At 31.2% G+C, this 20,495-nt stretch overlaps 1 protein-coding gene across 1 annotated transcript in view; it reads right to left on the reverse strand.

Moving 5' to 3' along the window:
* Positions 1–20,495, reverse strand: part of LOC108750669 (doublesex- and mab-3-related transcription factor 1A-like) — a 65,177-nt gene that overhangs the window by 32,957 nt on the left and 11,725 nt on the right. Inside the window, exons 3-4 of the mRNA XM_018490310.1 lie at positions 20,420–20,459; positions 5,850–6,029 (exon numbers count right to left, since the gene is read on the reverse strand). Coding sequence (XP_018345812.1) covers positions 5,850–6,029; positions 20,420–20,459 — 220 coding nt within the window. The remainder of the gene's footprint in view (positions 1–5,849; positions 6,030–20,419; positions 20,460–20,495) is intronic.

A 20,495-nucleotide genomic window follows, 5' to 3' on the forward strand; every position in this document is an offset into this window, starting at 1 on the left:
ACACATATCTATAATAATTTGTATCATAGAAACATACATTCGGAACTTGCGTAACAACATTATTTAATTTTTTATTTCAAAAAATTATGTAATCATTCTTCATTTAAACATTTATTTGAGCTACAAAACTTCGAATTTTTCCATGCGTAAATATGTGCGACACACTTATACTACGTATACTTATTGTTAGCGATATATCTAGCGTATGATTAGAGTGCACTTGCACAAGGTCAATCGTACTTCCAGTAATTCTAGCAGTCATTAGTGGCCAAGATTCAATGTGTGATACGCGATAGCCTCGTGATATAAAATTGATCCATAATGACGGTATCCAATATATTCTCAATAAAACACGAGACCCGTTCTTTTGACACAATAAATTTTGATTCTGTTAAAAAAAAACAACATATACGCACGAATATTAAGAACTCTTTCTTATGTCATTTATTTTATTTATCGAAAAAGCGTCAAAAAACTCTTTGAAAAGAATGTCTATTTCTATTTTTCATGACTAATGCATTTCAATTACTTACTAATTTCTTACTTTACTAATTTTTTTCCTTTTTTCAAATTTATAACACTTTGAAATTATTGTTCAAACATGTATAAAGTATATAATGACTATAGCAAATACGCCAAGATAGATACAACGAAAAGATTAACAGCAATGCGGCGAATAGCAACATAAACATGAGATTATTTACACATCACGGTGTGCGTTGCATGTCTCTCAGTTATAACACGTCAAGTTGGACCGATCGTAAGTGCTAAGTATCCGCCTAACGCGTGCCAAAAGTATCCTCGTCTGAGATGTATGAAAATATATTTTCGTGACGCAGCGTGAGACGATCACTACTCGCCCGCATGCAAGAACAAGTGCGGTTAATAGGAAGTGTATACGCACATACTTTCTTAATAGCGGTATCACGATCGCGTTATCATTTTTTATGCAGCGTAATCACAATTGCAGAAACTAACCGATATTTATTCTGTACAAACTTTAAATTATTTATTATGTTTATATAATTAATAATTATGTAATTGTATTAAAATAATTAACACTTATGTAATTGCATTAATCAAACTATCCGATTAACTTCACTAGAATTCATACAGCAAACAAATCAGTGATAAACCGATAACTAAGGAACAACCAAATGCATTTTTATTACGCAATACAGTGAGTTCATCTTTTTTCTCGATATCATCACATGTCGGCATGCGATTATCATCAAATCACAATAATTCATGTTATACTGTAACTGCGTAAAACTGTCGGTCGCGGTTAACGAGTTATTAATCACGACTTGAACTTGAGAGCATTGAATATCGTGCCTTTAACATTGAACCGATGTATATTTTATACGTTAAAACAACGTTATAATTTTTTAAAATCCTAATTATTTCTCGCAAATAATCAATCAAGTATTTTATTTTTAATTTAATTGTAAAAAGAAATTAAGTTTATATTAATATAATAGTTCTCTTTAATGCAACATAAAAAATTATCTCAAATGCAATAATTCAATTAAGTGGCATCGTTGTTATGTGCTTATTTTTACATTTGTGCTAACTGTAGCAGCTATATCGATATGTGGCAGTTAACGTGCACCATACGCACATTAGTATTGCTGATTCATTATTTACACTAAACCGCTACCTCTGCTGCAATTATTGTTCTTATAGCAAAGCATTCTTACTTCTCCACGAAGAACCTCATTAATCTCTGACACGTGCGCAGAGGTGTAGACATCCGCTATTCAAGTAAGTTCCAATGCATTTAGACTTATCAGACACGCATGCTGGTTATACACCAAATTAGTTAACAAAAGACATATATCTTTTTCCAGAAAGACAGTACGATCGCATCAATTAAGATACCCTCGTTTGTTAAATGTATTTTCCGTATAATTAAATTACATTTGAGATGTTTCAGATTATACATTACAAGTTAAATTAAAATATATATCTTGATCATTATAAGCCCACGCGATAGTTTTTTCATGTTTCAACTGACGATTCGACCACTTTATATATATTCTGTTAATATATAATATTATTATTTCTATACGTTAATTTTGTCACACACTATTTGTATAAATTCATATTTTATATGTTTGGCTCACATTAGCTTTGCATTCTTTTATGATTTCATGTGTTTGTTAGTAATAATGTGTAACCATGTGCTCAGTAAAATATGAAGCCGTTAATCGTCTTCTTGTTCATACCATACTGTCGTTGGAATGTCGTTTTTCGCATCTTAAATGTGTTGTAGTTATTCAATCGAGCAAACAAGATTAAGATTGTATTGATTCTTTGTGATGTTTATTCCAAAACGATAGCGATCAGGATTAACAATATAATGACAACAAAATATTTATTAATGACTAATTAGAGTCTATAAAAAATGAATTAGATGATTTGATTACAAATTATAGATATGATAACAATAATCAATAAAAGTAGTACTAATATGATACTACTATATAGATACAACTATTATTATTCAAAACATGACAAAAAAATATATAAATATTACAAAAATAATAAGAATATAACAAGCATCCTATATATTATATAATAAAATTCATATTTAAAATCATATTCAATTATGAATCTCATTTGCAACAAGTATTATATTATATATGATTCTAGATTGTATAATTTAAGATCATAATCTATTTTGAATTATGTACTCTATTTTTTTAAATAAACTAAGCGGCTTAAGCAATTTATAATAGCCAGATTAGAGCAAATATCAGTCAGTTGACTGCTAACACATTACATATGTTCCTTTTTTTTCTTTTGCCTACTTAAGCGTTTCAAGAATTTAACTAAATACATAACTTTAATCGAAAATATATCTGGTATGGTATAAAAACTTAAATTATTAAAATTAAAAAATTAAAAATCATACAAAATTATTGAAGCTACAGATAACAATTTCAAATCTTCTTTATAAACAGAACAATCCAAATTCGTATTAAAAAAACCGTGATTGAGAAATAACTTGATTTTGAGACATCAAAAATGCAATGAAAAACACACATTCAAACTTTAATTTTTAGACAATATTAAATAAAATTAATTTTTTTGATTCTATTTGTAACACACGCAAATTTACTCAACTAAAAAGATATAATTATGACTAATTGAAACTAATGGCTTTAGCCTCGCGCAAAAATGTGTCATACATAGTGATATTTATACGAGATTGTATCATGAGCTTATTAAATGGCGCATCACGTACTTGATTGCAAGATCTGCAATGGTACTAATCGTCAACAATTTTGCTGTTAAATGCGACACGGTGCAATAATGATGTTATAAATTTAACACTGCCGCAAATCGTACGTCGATCGTTAAATATCTCGCAACGGTTCTGGGCGAATGATTAGTGATCCAGAACCGAGGCAATTTACGATGGAGGAAGGAAGGTTTGTCCGAGTATTGATTATCCACGGTCATAGTTAGCAAAAAGCATCGTACCTTTCTTTGACGCCTTGGATCGCTTCTTACTCTCTTCGGAATAAAACAGGATCTGCAGCGCATACTTTAATAGTCCAATTAATTGTGTCTTTTTACATTGCAAGCTTGAGTCTCTTAAAAAGTCTTATCAGATATTAGTGTGTGTGTGTGTGTGTGTGTGTGTGTGTGTATGTGTGTGTGGTTTAATGAATACTGATTAATCTTCTCGTTTTTAATGTCCTTCAGTCAACTATTTATTATAGATATCATTTTTACGCGTAATATATCATTTTAATTTTAATTTTTTTTAAAGAAGCGGAAATGACATATCGACCTTGAATGTACTGAAATCAGACGTAGTGTTCGTTTTCGTTTACGTTGGCTGTTATCCAATAGTAAAATTTAGCAGTCGTTGGAGAGTTGAGACGAATATGTAATGACGACTACGTACATTATAACTGCAAAAATATCCAGTAACAATTCCTGCTTGGCACGACAGTTCGCATATTTACTGCAGGGTATTTTAAGTAGCAACAGTAATGTGTTAGTTTTGTACATCAGGCAACTTCTAATATAGTCGAATGTATGTGTAAAATGTATTATTGGCAACTCCTCACTTAGGTGCCACAAACTAAATATTTTTAATTTGCCGATAATCCTTTAGCAAAACGCTTTATCAATAAAGTAAATAATGGAGAAAGTAAATTGGTTCATTTATTTATTATTTATATCTGCACATAATCCTTACTTGTGTAAGCAATGGTATTTCTTATTTTGATTATGAACACTGGGAAAAATTTGGTTGAAAATTAACAAATCAGAAGATTCTGGTTTATCGATTTTCAACCAAACTATTTTTCTCAGTAAAGTTATATAAAATCATCAATTATTTTCTAGCAATATCACTGTTCCAAACAGGACTTTCGATGCAAGAAAAAGATCTTCAGGTGTAGAGAATCATCAATAATATTATTCATGTATTATTCGCTTTGGCATTGCAGACAAGCTTTTCCGTAAAGCGTTTCGACGAAGTGAAAGTTTCGACGACAGTGGAATTAAAAATGTCGGGTATGCAAGTAAGAACTTGCGAATTGCATTTTAAATGTACCACGATATCAAACAGGTTCTCACATGTTTGCATGATTTTCATGATAGGTATTTTCTTCAATGATGAGACGGTAAATGTTTCTTCTAAGATGAAAAAACCAAGATTTTTCATCGATCTTTTTTATATCTTTTTCAAAGTTGTCTTCGCATGTTGCAATAAAGATATTTGCAATAATTATTGAGTATTTTATTAATATTTATCATGCATCAGCTTGCATCAAAATATGTTCTAAAATAACTTCCGAGAACGTATTTTCTTATGGATGTCAGGTACACGCGGAGTTCATATTAAAGTTGCTAAGGCTCTTGAGAGAAGGAAATAAACACGTGCAATTCATAACCAAAATTTAAGTAATTTAAAAACGAAGAATAAATTATTTACTGTAATTCCTTCTGCAAATATTTCTGTTTTACATTAAATATACAGTTCAACAATATATGTAACATTAGATATTATAAAACACAATTTCTTGATTTAAAAAAATTGTTGCAGTCTTTTGAATATAACAATAATAAAGCTTTCAATTTTCAGTAAAATTATAATTTCTAAAGTACTTAGACTTTTAGTATTTACACGCCATTTTCAATGATTTATATCTGATATGTCCGCAAATGTTTAAGATATCTTCTTGTTGCTGATTCCAATTAAGTTTGTATCAATTTTTGAATGCATAAATTTGCATACAATTTACACTTTAGTTTAAGCGTAATCAATTCTCATTACTCCATGGAATTCAAAAGCATTGTCAAGAAGTAATCAAATCTAATTACGAATTTTGACAATGATTAACGGAACGTGTTAAGTTTCAAAAATTTAGTAATTATATATAATTCTCAAGGTGGAAATAAATAATATTTAAATAAAAATGAATATATTAAATATATAATTATAGATAGCAAAATTATATTCTGCGCGAAATTCTGGCGAATAATTTTCGAATGACGAATTGTGGCTGAGAAAGAAAAATTCGAATTAATATTTTATAATAATAGATTTATATAATACTTATTTCTTTTTATTATATAAATAATAGATAAAAAAAATCTTCCCCTTTAATTTTAAATATTTTACTTAACATTATTATAAATTATAATATTTATCATTCATTCCTATATAATAAAACACATTTTTTAAATATTTAGATCGCGATTAATATATTTCTAAGTCATTAATTTAAAAATGAAAATAAAAAATTAATATGGGTTTCATAATATTTTCTTTAAAAGTATTTTATTTTTTTACCTTAATAAAAAAATATTGAAAAATGTCTTACCTTGAAAAATCAAGTATTTAGTAGATTCCAAAAAACCATTAAATTTGATCCTCGAATCTATTTCATGAGCATAGGTGACGAGAATGCGCAAGATTCGCTCTATCTTGGCGGGACTATGCCACACAGAGAAAGATTTGTACATCTCCTGCAATGTATATTTCAGTAAACTCGATAGACCGTCTGAAACACAACAAAAATTCAAACGTGAGAGAAATATATTATGTGAGCAGCACGTATTGAATAAATGCATGCATTTTTATCTAAATGAATCTGTAGGGAGGGTTAATAATGGATATAAAGATAAATGGAGTCTTAAAGCCAATAGAATCGTGGAACACCAGTTCTCCGATAGTTACGATATGATATATTAGACATTGTGCCAACCAATGGTGGCGCATCTGGTAGTTGTGACTCCGCCTACTAAAGACTCCCGAATCGTTTTTAAAATAAGGAAATGGCCCCTTTTTCATGCCCTCGACACTCGTCTACTCTTGAATACCAATACTGTCCTACTCCCAGCTAATGTCGATAGCTCCCTTTTTCTCCCTCTACCGCTGAAAACCCGATACGTACGACCCAGCAGAATAGACAACGGCGCGATGCAAGTGCCGTGCCACTGGAACGCTTGGTGTTGGTTCCCTCCTTTTACGCGCCCAGGTGTACCTGGCCAACCACATTCTGCTGTGCGCGCGTGTGCACACGATGAGAGCGAGAGAGGAAGAATAGAGAGCGATGGGGGAGGAGCCGAGACAAGGAAGGGCTCCGGGGAAAAGGAGCCCGTTGATATGGAGAAGGGGTGCAGCGTGCCTTTTAAAGTTCGCGCGCAGGTGCGTTGGCCCACTGAACTATAATACTGTTTAAAAGAACATTGGTTTATACCATGTATGTATATTCCTATGTATCAAAGTTTACTCCAATAGACATTTTCTTTAGGCGACAATCTGTTGTTATACTCTTATATATGCATAGTAAATGTTTTATACAGTTCTCGTCAAAATTTTGTTAGGTACTTATGAGCTATACATATAGTACTGTATCTATAAAACAAAAAATCCAAACTTTTGACTAGAACTGATTATGAGAGAGAGAGAGACATCATCATCTTGGCAGACTAATGCTCTATGCAAAATTATTATATAGTATATCAACTGTATTATTATGTTACTATATTATTATATTAACTATATGCCGGATAGATTACATTTATCGTAATGTTTCTTTTGCAAGATTTTTCTGCTTTACGTATAGCGAAATAAAACGTTATGCGAACATTATAAAATAATACAATTTTTTTTGTAAGCGTAAAAGATATACAATTTCTGAATACAAATTTCATAAAATAATATACTTTCTTATACATAGTACCTGCCGTCATATTCCTATTAATATAATACTTTGTGACCACGTCACATGGCGACTGAAGAATTAAAGTTCTTTCGTTTTTTATTCGCCTTGCATCGTAAGAGAACGAAGCAAAGAGGAAATTGTTACCCGGAAATTCTCTTATTTCCGTTCTCTAACCATTTACTGCTTACCACGAACTTTCACCATGCGACGCCATTTTGCATGAGATGCACTATAATACGTGTATAAAGAAGAATACGTATGTTATTCGTATCCACGCCATTTTTAATAGTTCTTATTTTCAGGTACAAAAAATAATTTTCATAATTTTTCTAAACTTTTTTCCGATGTATATATAGCAGAATAATTTAGTAAAAATTAGTAGAGACCTTAAAGAACATTTGTGTATTTTTAGAATTTTTCAAGTACTTTAAAAGCCTTAAAATTGAATCGGACACAAATGACTCATGTGTGCCGTTTGACGGTTAAGTTAAATTTAGTTTACGTATAAAATACATATAATATAGTATACGTGTAAAAAAAAATAGAATAGTGAGTATTGAAATTCTACTTCAATCTTCGAATCACAAAGAAAATTATATTAAAATATTAGCCAGCTTACGTTACATATATAAATTTATCTTCACATCATTGAGACTTCCCCATTTATAGGAGTAATAATATATTAATTATATAAATATTAATTATTAATTCAATAAACTCCTACATATTTTTATTTATAAATTTAATACTTTTAAAGGAAATACGATTCTCACAGGTACAATTTAAGTGACTGGTTGCCTAAATCATACCTTTTGCAGTATTTTACAAAAGGATTCGTAACAAATTAATTTGTCATTGGTAAAAATTTAAACATATAATAATAGATGCCTGAAACATCAAGCTACAATTTTCAATATTCATTTAGAAATAAATTTGGTATCGAGTCCTTTTACAAATTAGTACACAAATAAAAAATTTATAAAAAATATCTTAAATGATATGCATTCAGTAATTCTCTACTTTGTAATTCTCATATATCAACCGAAAGGGAAACATTATCACAGATTCAAAGTCACTCTGTTGCGATTCTCAGTAATCTATGCTCATATTATCGGCAGGTTCGATTACGTAATGTGAGGAGCGTTACAAACGATATCATTTGGTCCCGTGAACGACACGACAAGCTGTTGTGCATATTTCGTCACGATACGTTTATATTCGTTTCTTATCTAACCGAATGCTTTCGTAGAAGAGAAACCGAGATGTATATAGTTAAATGCAGAACTGAAATGAGATTGATGATATTTGGATGTGTCTCTCTAAAGTGAAGAAAGAGTTCTTATATTGCGCGACGATGATAACTATTATGAATGACTGCCCGACTCTTTGATTATATATTGACTCTTACAAAGAAACATGATCCATTCGTAAAACATTAGCCAACAGAGATAATTTCATATTGTAATCGTATAGTTACATTTAAAGTATCTTTGGTACTGGCCTTAACTTTTTTGTTAGTCTCTTTTGCTATTCTTTTCATTTCGTTTTAGATCCTATTGTTCAGAAGTTAAATGGTACATTTAAAGTCAAATCTAACAAACACACACACAAGCGCGAACGAATAACTTGCAATGAACAACTTGCTTTCAATATATATAGAATTAAAGAAAATATAGCTTTAAGAGAATATACTAATATTCAGAGATAATATAATAAACCAGTGTCTAATTACGGCTTAATTAAATAGAAAATTATCACATAAAATTATTCACAAAATATATAAATATATATTTGTTCTACGTAAAGGAGGTGTTCTACATTCAGACACGATCAACGTATGACCAACTTTACGCATATTCGCTTAATATTAGTTTACATTATACGGATATTTATGTATGTCATGTATGTGTGTTAATATTTGTTAATATTGTATATTAGTCTTGTCGTCAGAAAGCACCTTAAGAAAAGTGCACGTTCTACATCAAAAACTTGAAACCAGTATAGGTTGTTATCATTCATTGCGATATTCTTAGAGAAAATTAGTAAGATAAATAAATACATTACTTTTAAAGTCCAAGGTAAAGCGTGCATTTCTAAAAAATATTATCTTAAGTCTTAAGATAATACAATAAAAATATTATTAAACGCAATAAAAGTAAAACATAAAATATAATCTTATCACAGTACTATATCGGCATTATAAAGATATGTTATCATAAATAAATAAAGAAAATGCATTCAATATTTACTTTTTTCCTACCTTCTACAAAAAAAAAATAAAATAAAATATTATGTCAAACAACTGCTATTTAAATTAAACTCTTATAATTGCATCTATGTCACCTGTTATACTTATCTTATCAACACATCGTAATTAGCGTTAGATATAAAAAGTATTATTAGCTCCGATCTGTTTAGCTAATAAAATAATTATGTAAGTCTTCTAACAATGAATTCTTCGATTACACAAGAGCTTATTGAATTGGTATCAGTTTCGTCCCTAACCAAGATAGATAGTGCCGCCGACTTTGTTAGATCCTCATAAAATATCGTATTTCTCAACTCGTGCTATGAAAAATTTCTTAAGATCGAAATATATGTTGTAAAAAACTAACTATGAAAGATGCCGCTCGTAAAACTGTTTCCAATATCATGGGATCAGCATGAAAGTTAACCCGAAAAATCTGAAAGTTCGATTCTATGTGGTGAATCGTGCTACCAGCAAACTTTAATCCCCAAAGTCATTATTGCTTCTTGTTGCTATCGAATGTAAATCGTGCGTCCGACTCATATAAAAGGATCGTAAGACCTCCGGGCTGTCGTAAATCCTGCTATTCTCGCGCTCGAACAATTTCAACTTAAACTACTTCCAAGTTACATGAGTCAACGGAAAATATAAAGCATAAGAATGAAGTAAAAAAAAAAAAAAAAAAAAAAAAGGGGAATAATTAGTAACATTTAATCTAATGTTTTTTCTACCTTATTTAAGTGATTCAAAAATATTTACAAGACGTATTGCGTTTTAGGCACGCTTCTAGTAATAAACCGTTACATTGACGACAAAGGTATTCAACGGCAGCAGCTACAGCAGTAACGACGGTTTTTTAACTCGTTAGTCGAGAGAATCTGCATATTTCGAGCTTGTCATGGACGAGGAGCTCGTATTACACAGTCAAACGTGCCTCCCTCGTATGTGGATCGCGGTCCAGTATAGCATTGAACGCGACGTTGCGACAAGGGTTGATACGAGAACGAGCTTTGTAGCAATGATACCGTTGTGTCACTGCGCGTAATCGAAACCAAGCGTCGCCGTCATACGATCGAGGGTTCGTTTCGTCGAAAAGAGACGCACTATTTATTATACATATGAACATATATACCAAATAGCGCAATCTAACATCAAATAAGTATCTTTAATTCATTAATTTAAAACTAAAATATATAACATTCATAGTTCAGAATATCTAAAACTGAAACGAATAACTATTTTTACGCGAAAACAAAAACATTTGATTATTAAAATATATATCAAATAGTATAGAGACAGCTATAGATCTTCGATCTGTCAATATCATCCTCGTTCCACAAACGCGACATTATTTCAATAAATATAATAACCGAAGACTCTGCAACAATTCTTCCGTCGCCTATAAAAATAGTAAACGCGAAATTGCAATAAGTTCCAGCGGAAAGAGTCGAATGAAGAAACGGTCGTGAACGCAGCGGCTTTTACGAGACACGACATTTCGGAAGCAGTAAAATTCTATCCTGTCAAGCGTTCGCATAAAATCCTTGCTCGTCAGCCACTGCGGCGCAAACACAAGGGGAATAAGCAACGTACGTACTCTCGATTTGCGAATGATAAAAAGAAGAGAAAAGATAGATGTAATCGTGATTTTGTCGATCGCTTAGGCGACCGCGATGTGGGTGGCGTTATAGAAGAGGATGACGTTTCTTCGTTAATGTCACTCATATATGTTTGCAATATCGTATCACTTGAAACCATAAAAAACACCCATCGTTAAAATAAACGCTTCCCTTCTCCGAATATATAAAGCGAACGTCTGTCTATATTAATCAAATGTTCCGCAATGATATTTTTTTTTACATAACTATGTATACATAATACATTTTATGTGTCAACAGACACATTCTTCGTTTTAGATTTGATCTATCAAATTTTTCTAAAGTAATCTAGTTATAATAAATATAATATTAATATTTAATTCGTCTTGTATAGACTTGATAGGGTAGAGATGGAATCAAATAAGTGAAGTATTATAGTAAAGCAGAAAAAAAGATTAATAAAAGAATTGAAATTTTCACACGCGTGACCTGCGTTTAAAAATAAATTTAAAAGAAAATCTTATCCTTTATACACATTCTCGTAATAAAATTGGTTCTATCAACATCCATTAATTCCATAAATTAATAGAACTTAAGACTTAAGACAAATTGGGTTAATGTAAATCACAATGAGTTCTAAAAAGAAAACCACAGATGATGTTATTATCATTGAACTTTCAATAAAGAAAATGATGACACGTTTCACGGGTATCGAGACGAAGTAGTGTGGTGCGTTTCATGCACGTATTATTACACAGAGACGACATTATCTACTGATGTGCGAACGACGTACAATGCAGTACGAGAAAGAGAAAGACACAGACGAGAACGAGACGAAGAAACCATAAACACACCCGGAGACTGCTTGAGATGCCGTGAAGATCGTTGCCCTCTCGGAAGAGAGAGGGCGAAGATCGTAAAGATTTTAGGACTCTTTGGACACGCGAAGTTGGCTCGCGTGGCGCTTCGCGAGAATGAAAATGAAGCATTTTGGTCTGTTTCTATCGTAAATTCCTTCCTTTAACATTTTTCATGATTCGCATCGAGTAAGCATCGATCGAGAGGAAAAGAAAAAGAGGTGCGTCGCGCTTACAACGAGCGTTTGTATGCAAGTGTGTACACTATCGTCAGATCGTTGTCAACCACTGGGCATCATAACATTTTACGATATTTTTGTAATAGTGGTACACTGCTCCGCATAGAAAAAGAGGTACGAGAAAGGAGAGAAAGTGACAGATCATTTAACCCTATGCCTCGTAAAAGAGAACCGGCTCGACTCGCTAGACTGTGACCGACTTTATTACCTACCCTGCGCACCCTCCTCTCTATTGAAATACCCTGCTATCAGGTGCCAAAGCATGCCCCGCTATCCGTGGCTAAACCATCCTTAGAATCGATTTAATTCATGCAATGTTTATACATTTAGATAACTAATTGTAAAATATCGCATATCAAAATTTTGACATATTAAATTTCTCTATATTTCGATTTTTCATTTAAAATCTTCAGAAAAATCTGTTTTAAAAAAACAGCATAATAGTAATATAATTAATAAAAAAATTATAAAAATACAATAGTATTATTACTATACACGCGTTAAAAAATTAAATTTAAAAAATTAATTCATAATATAAATGATTTTCAGATAATTTGATTAATTCGATCAAAATAAATCAAACTAAAAATTCACACGCAAAACGACGTTGGTAAAACAACACGCTCTGCTCTACATAAATATATCAAACATTTCAAATTGAATAATCTCTTTTTAAAGCTTTTTGCTCCGTTATGTTTAATCATCTGTCCAACATCGCGTGTTAGAAATTGGGACACATTTAAAGTGCTACTTGCAGACAGTTAAACGAGATAAATCAATCTGCTCTATGAAAGAACATCATCGGGCGCGTTTGGCAAAGACATCATAGCCGTAAAACGGAAGGAACACCTAAAGGTTCTTTTCCCATTGGATAAAGATGTTCAACAACAACAAAGCAATGAAACAGAGTCGAGAGGAAGACGAAAATCTTCGTAGCATTAATGTATTGCCACAATGCCTAACGTTAAACGAAAACGTGAACAATCGAATTTTGATCGGTGTGCACTGTAGGTTATATTGTAGATTATATTGTCGCCAGTGAGTCGTAACTTTCGCATCAGTGACACGACGATGGTAATAACTAAGATCGGGACAAAGGGTGGCTTTAAAAAGAGAAGGAGAGATGAGTCAAACTGATGCGGGAACCACTCGACTCGCTAACGCGAAGAATTCGCCTAAAAGGCTTTTGACGCTTGTATCATAATCGTAAAGTCAATGAAGCAAAAATTCCACGATCGTAATCCATTCGACGTGTTAGTTTGTCGAATCGTATTTTGTACTTTCGTCAGAGATATGACGTCCTTAAAATATATTCGGTGCATATGTATACATTAGGTGCATACATCTATATATTGCATATATGTATATGCAGCGTGTCTAATAAGTTTTGACAAAGCACTTGTGTGATAAAATGTGTAGATAAAGTGGACTAAACTGAATCGAAAAGTCTTCTACCATTTGCAATGATCAAAGCTTACCGGACATCCTGTATATATATATATATATATTTATTTTAACAAATTTAAAATGACGCAATTTTAATATTTAATGAATCATTTTACAATTAATTTTTTGCAAAATATATAAAATTCTTCGATATATTATTTAACAACAGTTAACGTTATATATTTTTAATAGACAAGATTGTTTGTTGGAATCTCTCAAACGTAATAGTATTTTGATAAGAATGAAATGTCTTTGTTTCAAGCAGTTTATGTAATATTATTACATATTTTTATGTAATAACACATAATATATAATAACAGATAAATCTAACCTAACGCCCGTAATACTCTGTCGCTTTTAATATTACCAATCTTACATTATTGCGAAATCATAGTGAATCAATCACGTTAACTGTTGTTAAACGTCGTGTGAAAACTGATATAGCGCAATATAATCCGTCCATGCCCTGGCGATGTTTTAATCGCGAATTACATTCTCTTTATCCTTCAGCGATGTACACCAAGATATTTTCTTTTGGTGTGGGCAGCCATTATACACTTCAAACTAATTACAAACTTATTGCTTGTTAATAGTGTTTATACGATAAAATCATAAAATAAGCGCTTTGCGCGCAGAAATGACTATAAATATCTTGATCGAATTGATAAGTAATTCATCGCAATGGCATAACATCAAAACAGAAACTAATTTTAACATGGAAAATTATAAAAATATAAATTGGAAAAAAATATCAATAAAAGTTATATCATTATTCCTTTAAACTTATGAAAAAATATAAATATATATTGAGAATAACAACTCAGAAAAACAAAAAATAAATTAATAAATTATATAAAATAGTAAAATTAATAATACGAAAAAAAGCAAAGATTATAGAAAATTTTGTTTCAAAAAGTATTATTTAGTTCTTTGGGAATTCTCAGCTTATTATTAATTCGCTGGTCATTTAATACGTAATATTTCATATTTCGCCCCAGTTAATACATAATACCATTCCATAGTCTAATAAGTCTTGTTTGTGTTCACGAAAGTTTCAAAACAATCGCTATCTATCTAAAATAAGAAGTAATCTGCTCGTACACCATAGTTGATAGATTAGTCCCTATCAATTAACTCAATCCCGAAACAAGATTCAACAAGTAATATAACAGTTATTCGTAAATTCATCCAATTATTATGATATATGTATCTTTAGACTCAATATAAAATGATAATAAAATTACATCTCAATTAGAATTCCATGAGATATATGAGATATGATTTATTATGTGTCATTATATGTCATGTGAGAAAATACACAAATGTTTTAAATATTACATTATAATATTATTTAAGGATTTTCTTTTAATATTTGTTTCTTCAATATGTCGCATATCTCATAAAATTCTAATCACGATATATAATTTTATTTCTATAGTAACATCTGTGTGCGTACGTGCGTGCGTGCTTTATTCAACAGTTCTATTTTTAAAACGGTTCACGTAATAAATCTATTTTTCTCAATTTGATTAAAAGACCAGCAAGAAACGAATTTTGTAAATGATTAGTCTAAACGAAATGTCATCACGCGTTAGCCAAGCAAGAAGGGAAACTAACACCAGGGTCTATGTGAGATTTACGAGTAGGATTTTTGGTGAGGTCCATACCGAAAGAGAATTAACGATCATAAAAGTCTCGTGATGATTAATATGAGAATACAAGAATTTTTTCCGTTTTTTTCAGTGTAACCGCAATTATTTTTCTCCGATTAACTTTCTGAGAACGATGATAGATCTATTCGTAAAACACGTAGTTAAAAACCTGTGGCTTAGATTTCTCTTTGTTCAAGACATCTTCAAGTTTTATGCTTACTAACAAAATACAATAGTATAAAGTAATATAAAAACATAAAATGAATAGAGTTACTTCCAAAATTGTAGTATTTAATATTTTCGTTAAAATGTGTGTTTATCGATTAAAACAATTTATTGCAAGTTTAATTATAAGCAATTGTAGAAAATTAGTTTAAGAAACAATTAGTCAATTACATTTATCAAAGAAAGTATAATAAAAATTGTAATATTTACAATTAATCAAACGCTTGCAATTAAGCATCTAACAAATAAGCATATTTTAGTTTTTCGAAAGAATAAGATAGATATAAACGTGAAATTTTTGTTTTCTAATGACGAAGTCCGTTTTCTCAGGCATTACTTTTCAGATGTTAAACATCTATATTGCTATTAAAGAGCTAGTACCATTAATAGCATTAATTACGATGGATATATAATTTATGGAAATAATGATTATACAAACTGTTACTAATTTTTACGCCTGAATGTACTGAGTATGTACTGACAAATTCTATTTCGTACAAAAGCATTTAAAGGCTGTAGTATGTGCTTAATATTTATACAAACATTAATGCGAAAAATTCCAAAATAATATTTTTTGAATATTATTAATAAAAAAATTATATTGAAACTAAATAAGATAATACGAGATACTTATATGTGAGGAAAACTATCATAAAGAAGAAATTCTATATCTTTATTTCAATGTATGAAAATGTCAAGCGCAAGGGCCAACGAACTTATTATTTAATTGAAGTAATCATTGTGAAGCAATGAATACGCGTTAGTTTCATAAGCCACATAGCTGCTTCGTAATAACAATGAGCGATATATTATTAAAAGCCTGTACTCAATGCCTCGAAATGCTAGGTCGTAAAAGTAAACTTTACAACCATGTACTCGTCATTATCACCCCTAGAGTTGAGGTATAACATCTCCACGACGCAACAGCAAGTGCTGACTTTTCGTATTATCGGATGTTGTGCTGCTTTTCCATTATCATCGATTTCGATACTATGAAAATGTGTTATGTAAATTCGGTAATTAACTCTGGTGATTAATTCGTATTTACGTGTGTGTGTGTGTGTGTGTGTGTGTGTGTGTGTGTGTGTGTGTGTGTGTGTGTGTGTGTATGCGCGCGCGAAGTGAATTGATTAATGCATGTTTATGATCAGCCCGACAGTGCACTTCGAAGTCTATGAATAAGGAAAAGCAAAATTCCCGTAATATTCCCAGTAATTTCTCAGATAAGACAATAAATGATTTTTATCTCAGAAATTATTTTCAAAAACAATGCAAAATAATATTTTCGCAATAGCTACGCATCAGAAAAAAATTATACGAGTAAAAATACCACGATGAGAAAATAAGTTCAATGATAAACATGCTATTCATGAGAATATTTCTTTCTTTTCCACCACATTTATTCTCGTAAAAAAGCTTTACAGTTATACTATGATTTTAACTCAGTGAGAAATTGTAGATGCAGATGTTTGCAGCTCTCTCCCTCTCTCTCTCTCTCTCTCCCTCTCTCCCGCTTTTTCTCTTTCTCTATAGGAAAGAGAATAAAATATTTTATCAATTCAGGTTTAGTCCTGCACACAGACTTTCGCATCCTTTAATACATTTACGTCTGGGAACAAACTATTTCATCCAAAAATGAGCAAAATAACGATAACTTTTAAAAACGAGCTGGATCGTAAAAGCGAGAGTGAGCTCCTAGGTTTCGGCTTTGGTTATAAGTTCGTATTATATTAGCCGAGTTCGCATGGCCCGCAAGCCAATGGGGACGCTCGTAAAACCAGGGTTAACATTCGGTTGGGTTGTCAAGTGAAAGAATGGCTTGAATTTCGTTGGGATCCCTGTGAACGACGTTGTAAGTACGCTCGTTTTCCTTATACATCAAATACTTGTGCTTAGAGATGACAATGACCAACGTAACGCGACGCTCGTGGAGGTTCTTCGCATATTATCATTGATGAACAGGACAAAATGATTCCGGCAAAATCGCTTTTCAATAAATTTTCTAACCATAATCTTTTGACTGAATTTGTGAATTACTGTAATTCGATCTCTTTACAATATATGCGACTTTATTTATTTGCAAACGAAAAATCTTAGCTTCTATTTAAAATCAATAAGAAAAAAATTAAGCAAGGAAATTGAGAATGTTGAAAGCACTGATCGATTTGGCAATCTCGGAGACAATGTGAGAATTGTTTCTCCATGAAAGACGATCCCTCTTTCTTCTTCATTGAATGTCATTTGAATGCTCGTGTACAATATAACGGTTTAAAGAGTACGCGTGGGGGTAAGCAATAACCTTCCTTGCTTGAGTATACTGAATGTCGATCTTTGTTCCTAAATTCCACAACGGAGGAGGTCTCACAATCTCGATACTATAATTTATTCTATAGTTATTTCGCTTGATTATAACTATAGAATTGTATCAGAAATAGGATACAGCCAACTACTATCGCGGTTCGTGAACTGTAACGTCCTATCGCGTTTTTGCGGGAATCGTCTGGTAAAAGGCCAGACAACCGCAAAGAGTCGTGCATTTCTCGCAGCATTATGTGCACAACAGAAATGTCGCGAATGAATAACAAAATCCATAGATCGCCGTTTCTCGCAATACGGCGTTGTAATGATTAAGATATTTGTTGTTTATTAAACAGTTATACGCAAGCACGATTTATATCGTTGAATTATATTGAAAGACAGAGAGAGAGAGAGAGAGAGAGAGAGAGAGAAAGAGAGATACTCATTATATAATTCGTGATTTTTTATAGTTAAATATCTTTTCTTCTTTAAATATTGATTATATTATTATTTGTGTCTGATATAAAATAATTCCTAATTTTAATAAAATGCGCTGAACGATGACAAGCATTCTTTTAGAAATCGCATTCAGAAATCGGAAACATAAACATTTGTGCAATTTTTTAATGTTAAATAAATTTTCAAATAACAGTTAAAATATGCTATCTCCAGTAAAGGCTACATTTTGCAAGAAAGATGGAAGATATCAGAGGAGAATGTGTGCAACAGGTAGGCAATTTCGATTTTCAGCGTATATGTGAACGTATATGTGTGCGCGTTTGTCATGTAAATGCACAATAGTAAATAAGTGATTAGCATGCATATTAAGACATATTTCCGCAATGCAAGTATAGAATACATTTTTAAAAAACTACTTTTCGTAAGCAGCTAAGAAACTTTTCAAAAAGGCGCATGTAAAATATGCGGCACTTAAAAGAAATCGAAGTTTGAAGTAAAGCAAGCTGCTTATGATACACTAATCGATTATTACATTATTGTAATAAATAATAAAATTACAAATAAATAATTGTAAATAATTTCGTATACGAGAAAATTAATCGTGCTAAAAAAAATCTAAAACTAGCTTTGGCAAAAAGAAGAACGCTTTTACAAAAACGATTTCATAAGTTTGTTTCTATATAATTAATTTTATAAGTTTCATATATTTGTACGTTTTCAAAATTGTATTTATTCAAAGTATTTTTAAACCGCGAATAATTCGAAAAATATAGGGATAGCTTTCATTTTTTTAGAACAAACGTACGATCTGATCAAAACATATATTTTCGAATACATTGATCTGCAGTAATTTTATACAGGGAATTTCGATGTGATTCTGTACGCGCTAAGAAATCATCTTAGAATCATGATATTTGTGATTATAGTTTCTCCATTCCTACTAATAATACAAAATATCACTCACACAGCGTGCAAAAGTCACGAATAAATAATGCATTATTCGTGTCACGGTCTATATATGACATATTCAAATGCCAAACGAATTTTATCTTGTACATAAGCGCGTTGAATGATTTAAAAAACCGAATAAATTCGTAATAATATGAAATGTCGTTTTAGCCTTGTGTTCACAATATGGTTACTTAAAGATTAAAAGTTACCAAGAAATTAATGAATAAATTTCTTAATAATCTTTAACCTTTAGATAACCACATATTGTGAAAACGGGCCTTAGATTGCTGCAAAGTATCCATATCATCACTGCAATAAGAATAGTTCAGCGTAACTCAATAGATAGATATAGAAACGGGCTAAGCATTTTTAATTAATTTAATTTATCGTGGTACACTTATAAATAAATATTTCTGCTTATCCGTTTTGCTTATCCTTATAAATTTATCTGTTTATCCATAATTTCATTCATACTAATTATTAGAGCCAGGATTAATATTTTGAGATCGTGTCAACCGTAGCTAGCTGTCCCCATCTCATTTCCCACTACCGTCGCTCTGTCGCTCATCACGGCTTTGAGTGAGTGGCAGTGGAGAGAATCATGAAGAACGTGCTGCGATCGACTCGAATCGGTCGGTCAGCGAATAATCCGCACGTGTGCGGATTCTACTAATTATATTATATTATATTCTATTAATTATATTAACATTTTTAGTACTATACTACAGAAAAGGGGAACAATCACTGGATGATCTTAATCTTGATATATATTGTCAAAAGGTCATAATCCTGAGTAACCTTCAACAGGTTTCAGCCGGTGAAGGGACAGTCGGGTAGACCTTAATACGTATATAGCAAAATAATATTTTTTATTTCTTAAATTTTTTTTTTAATGATTCATTAACAAAGACCGAGCGCTAACTAAAACCTGTTGGAGGTTACTAAGAATCATGACTTTGACAATATATGTCAAGGTCAGAATCATCAGCGGTTCGATCAAGGCACTTCCCTTTTCTGTAATTTTACCACACTTCTTCATTATTTATACTAATGATATATAACTATTAGCGTAACATCTTAAAGATTATCTCAAAAATAATGTATAAATATTGAGATATAAAAAGAAAAGACAATCTCCGAATTATAAGGTAATGAGAGTGATACTGCAATTAATATTAATGCAATTTAATATGTAACATGCAATTTATTTATGTATAGTATATATATATATATATCTCAATATTACTCACTGTCTTCTTTTGGCGGATAAGGTAAAGATAGCGGTAACATCTGAAAAAGAATAATAATAAGTAAATAATAATATTC

Source organism: Trachymyrmex septentrionalis, unplaced genomic scaffold (genome assembly GCF_001594115.1).
Source record: "Trachymyrmex septentrionalis isolate Tsep2-gDNA-1 unplaced genomic scaffold, Tsep1.0 scaffold37, whole genome shotgun sequence".
Classification (NCBI taxonomy): Eukaryota; Metazoa; Arthropoda; class Insecta; order Hymenoptera; family Formicidae; genus Trachymyrmex; species Trachymyrmex septentrionalis.